The sequence below is a fragment of the Trichomycterus rosablanca genome, chromosome 1 (genome assembly GCF_030014385.1).
Source record: "Trichomycterus rosablanca isolate fTriRos1 chromosome 1, fTriRos1.hap1, whole genome shotgun sequence".
NCBI lineage: Eukaryota > Metazoa > Chordata > Actinopteri > Siluriformes > Trichomycteridae > Trichomycterus > Trichomycterus rosablanca.
In genome coordinates, this window is record NC_085988.1 from 10914958 (window position 1) to 10920036 (window position 5079).

General features: G+C 42.4%; 1 protein-coding gene across 1 annotated transcript in view; it reads right to left on the reverse strand.

The window, feature by feature from the left end:
- vps52 (VPS52 subunit of GARP complex) overlaps window positions 1-5079 on the reverse strand; it is a 22182-nt gene extending 17103 nt beyond the window's left edge. The window contains exons 1-5 of the mRNA XM_063017530.1: window positions 4976-5079; window positions 3210-3294; window positions 1628-1680; window positions 1466-1541; window positions 1289-1356 (exon numbers count right to left, since the gene is read on the reverse strand). Coding sequence (XP_062873600.1) covers window positions 1289-1356; window positions 1466-1541; window positions 1628-1680; window positions 3210-3294; window positions 4976-5047 — 354 coding nt within the window. The 5' untranslated portion in view covers window positions 5048-5079. The remainder of the gene's footprint in view (window positions 1-1288; window positions 1357-1465; window positions 1542-1627; window positions 1681-3209; window positions 3295-4975) is intronic.

The following is a 5079-nucleotide window of genomic DNA, read 5'->3' on the forward strand; positions in this document are numbered from 1 at the left end:
TTTGCAGAAATGTTAGGGGTGTACTCACTTTTGTGATACACTGTATCTATATTATTATTATTATTATACATACCTAGTATTCTTATTCTAATTCTACTGCTTATGCTTATTTTTATTATTATTGGCATATATTACTATTTATATAGACCTAATACTATATATGTAAATAGTTAAAGTTATAATTACTACACTAAGCATAGATGATGAATGTAAGTGTACTGATGTTCTCTGTTTTTTTGCATTTTTGGTAGATGCTAACTGCATTTCACTGCCTTTAACTGAGCAATAACAACAAAGTTGAATCTGTCTGTCTATCTATCTGTCTGTCTGCGTCTGTCTATCTCTCTGTCTATCTGTCTGTCTGCATCTGTGTCTATCTGTCTGTCTATCTGTCTGTCTGTCTATCGGCCTGTCTGTCTATCGGTCTATCTATCGGTCTCTATCTGTCTGTCTATCGGTCTGTCTGTTTGTATCTGTCTGTCTTTGTCTGTCTATCTGTCTATCTATCAGTCTGTCTGTCTGTCTATCTGTCTGTCTATCTGTCTATCGATCCGTCTGTCTATCTATCTGTCTGCATCTGTGTCTATCTGTCTGTCTATCTGTCTGTCTATCTGTATCTGTCTGTCTATCTGTCTATCGGCCTGTCTGTCTATCGGTCTATCTATCGGTCTCTATCTGTCTGTCTATCGGTCTGTCTGTTTGTATCTGTCTGTTTTTGTCTGTCTATCTGTCTATCTATCAGTCTGTCTGTCTGTCTATCTGTCTGTCTGTCTATCTGTCTATCGATCTGTCTATCTGTCTATCGATCTATCTATCGGTCTGTATGTGTCTGTCTTTATCGGTCTGTTATCAGTCTGTCTGTCTGTCTATCTAATCTGTCTGTATGTCTGTCTGATCTGTCTGCCTGTCTAACTGTCTATTTATCTAATCTGTCTGTTTATCTATTTATCTATCTGTCTCTCTGTCTGTTTATCTGTCTACCTATCTATCTAATATGTCTGTCTGTCTAATCTGTCTATCTATTTAATCTGTCTGTCTGCCTGTCTATAAATTCAGGGATTTTTGCTACATTACTATATTCTGGATTAAGAGTCACCATTGCAGCACAAAGGCGGTGATTCTACATCTGACCTTTACTTCCTTGGACACGGCTTGTTGTGCTTGTTGACCACTCGGCCTGGTGTAACAGCCATAGAGTACAGCATTTCTAATGTCTAAGGTTGAAGGTTTACGAGATGGACATACAGAAAGCTCCTCTCACCACTGACCTGTACCAGTATGAACTCACCTCCAGTATGGAATCACAGGCGGTGATCTGGTTATGGAGTGACGCAATGTTCTGACTCTCCTTTATGTCTGTAAATATTCCAGTCAAGAAATGACCGTTAATGCTGAGAGATCCAGTAGAAGAAAGATATAAATGATAAGGATAAGGCGATAAGCTGAGGATCAGCCGTGAGGATACAGTCTTTGATGGAAGCCTGCTCGATGCGATGCAGCTCGGCCTCCACCTGCTTGGAGTACTGCCTCAGGTCTACACCCTGTCCAAAAAACAGAGAGGAACACGGCTTCAGACACAAATCCCCACAGTCCGTTACCAAAAACATCACCTCGTTTATCATCTCACCGTCCTCAGGGCCTCCTGCACCAGCTCGTCCTCCAGGTTAGCCTGAATGTGGACTGAACAGAGACACGAGAGGGTCAGCGCACGGCTTCACATCGAATACTAAAGAAGACCTCAATTCCATAAAAGTTGGGACTGCAGACAAGCTAGTCTAGCACTGGCACTCTGTAACTACAAAAACACACTATTCTGTACTAACATATATGCAGAGTAAGTCCTGAGATTGTCCTGTTGTACTTCTCAGCATTACTGGCACCTTTACAGATGCGCAAGTTAACGCATTAATGCAGCCCCATACCACAACAGACGCTGGGTTTTAAACGTTACCTTGTTAAACATGTAAAACAAGTAGGGTTGGGCGGTATGACGGTATTACGGTATTTAAAAATGTTGACGGTATTTAAAAATGTTGACGGTATTTTAAAAATGTGAAGCGCCAAATTTCTGCTTAAGGTCCACGTTGAAAACGGAGACTTTAAGACCTGCGCGCATCCACAATAACAGAGGGGCGGGAGTTGTAGGCGGTTGGAGCTCACTGATTGGTTGTGGGGGAGCTCACTGTTTGAGATGATAACACAAAAGCTAGGGAGCGCCCTACATGGGGTGTGTTCAAACACCTAGTGAGCTGCCTTGCTGTCTTACTGCCTGCATAGGCAGCTGCCTCAGTAGAGAGGATTCTAATAAGTCAATGACTTATAATAAGGCAGGTTATTCGAACGCACTCCTTAGACAGCGATTCCATCGGGTTTCGCTTGCTAAGCTAACACAGTTAGTATCTTGCCATTCAAAACCATGGGATGGGGTGGCACAACACGCTAGCATGTCAATATAACATCTCCGTGTACCGAATACGGTTACATTCACTGACAAGCCCGAACCTGCAAAAAAAACACACTTGTGCAAGTTTATACAATCTAATATTATCTCTCTCTCTCTCTCTCTGTGTGTGTGTGTGTGTGTGTGTGTGTGTGTGTGTGTGTGTGTGTGTGTGTGTGTGTCGCGCTCACTCTTCGCGATACTCGGATTTCGGATTTGAATTCCGACAGTAAATAGCTTTTATTATGACTGATTAATTCCCTGTACTGATGTGAAGCAGAATGGGTGTATTACAGCCGATAAGAACGCCGCAAAAATGAAAAGAACATATAAAACATGTATATAACGGTTCCCAGAGATGCGACTCGGTTCATTTGAAAGAGCCGTTCAAAGGCACCTAACCCTGTCTGCTGACCCTGCGATCTGACCCCAGCTTCTAAACCAGCTGGAATATGCGAAGAAAGAATTTCATTGTACTGTACAACTGTATCTGTATATATGACCAATAAAGCCGTTCTATTCTATTATTACCTGCATCTTTTAATAATGTCATGAACTGTAGGTGGTGAAATCACTAAGTTTCTTTTTTATTATAATTCTCCATGGTGAAACACTGATGTTCTTGCTCAAAACGACTGATTCATTCGTTAATGGCGCTTTAATACCCGTTCACAAAAGCATCTGAGTGTTCCTGGTCCTCTTTTGCCCCCGCCTCAACGTTTTTGGAACTGGGTTTGTGGCTACACATCATATAACCTGAAGCACTTACTGTCCACCTCGTCCAGGATGAACTCGTCCGAGCTCAAGTCCAAATCGCCCAGGTTCAGAGGAGGCACCATGTCGGCGTCGGCTTTCTACAAAGGCACAAAGAAAGAGATGATTAAGCAACGTCTAAATCAAGTGTTGTTATACCCAGCATGGTCAAAAGTATATGGACACCTGACCATGAGCTTTCCGGACATCCCAATCCAAAACCATGTGGATTACTATGCAGCGCCCAAACAAACTCATTAAACCCTGTCTTTATGGACCTTCCCCAAACTGTCAGCCATAACATTATGACCACCTCCTTGTTTCTACACTCACTGTCCATTTGATCAGCTCCACTTACTATATAGAAGCACTTTGTAGTTCTACAATTACTGACTGTAGTCCATCTGTTTCTCTTCATGCTGTTCTTCAATGGTCAACCCCACAGGACCCCCACAGAGCAGGTATTATTTAGGTGGTGGATCATTCTCAGCACTGCAGTGACACTGACATGGTGGTGGTGTGTTAGTGTGTGTTGTGCTGGTATGAGTGGATCAGACACAGCAGCGCTGCTGGAGTTTTTAAATACCGTGTCCACTCACTGTCCACTCTATTAGACACTCCTACCTAGTTGGTCCACCTTGCAGATGTAAAGTCAGAGACGATCGCTCATCTATTGCTGCTGTTTGAGTCGGTCATCTTCTAGACCTTCATCAGTGGTCACAGGACGCTGCCCACGGGGCGCTGTTAAATGGATATATTTGGTTAGTGGACTATTCTCAGTCCAGCAGTGACAGTGAGGTGTTTAAAAACTCCAGCAGCGGTGCTGTGTCTGATCCACTCATACCAGCACAACACACACTAACACACCACCACCATGACAGTGTCACTGCAGTGCTGAGAATCATCCACCACATAAATAATACCTGCTCTGTGGTGGTCCTGTGGGGGTCCTGACCATTGAAGAACAGCGTGAAAGGAGGCTAACAAAGCATGCAGAGAAATAGATGGACTACAGTCAGTAATTGTAGAACTACAAAGTGCTTCTATATGGTAAGTGGAGCTGATAAAATGGACAGTGAGTGTAGAAACAAGGAGGTGGTTTTAATGTTATGACTGATCGGTGTATAATTGATTTACTAATATGGATTTTATACACCTGGAGTGCTGTCCACATACTTTTGACCACGCTGTGTAGTAAGACAGCAGCTGTGAATGTGGGTGCCGCGAAGCAACACGAGTCCTGAGGACCTGGGTTCGGTCCTTGGTTTCATTCCCTGTCTGTGTAGGTTTCATTCAACCTCTCTGAGACATGCGGAAGGTGGATTGGCTGCTCTAAATACACCCCAATGTGTACGTAAGGAAGGAAGGAAATTGTGATGTACTTAATATGTGATGACAAGGGTGAATTCCTGTCTTGTCCCCCCCCCCCCCAGTGTTTCCGGGCTACCCTGATGCACCGCGACCCTGATTTGAATGAAGTTTATATAGTGAATGTGAACAAATAAAGTCATTGATTAAAACCACGCACACCTGGACTGTTGTCAGGTTAGTTTTTATATATATATGAGTATAAAGGATTATAAATACGATATAAATATTATAAAATTCATTTTACGTTTCGCAGTAACATTCTAATTTAAATGGTTAGCCAAACAATTAGCTTAGCATTCTGCTAACTGACAGTAACTGATCATAAGCGGTGTGTCAGTCAACAAACTGGGCTCAGAATAACTCGTTATTGTATATATTTTATTAATATTTAATAATAATAAATGTTTATACCTCGTCGTGTAAAAAATCCACAGCTTTGTTTATCTCTCCAACATTCTCTGTAGTGACTACATTATCCGCCATCTTGGTCTGAGCTGAAGACTACAAGTCCTCCG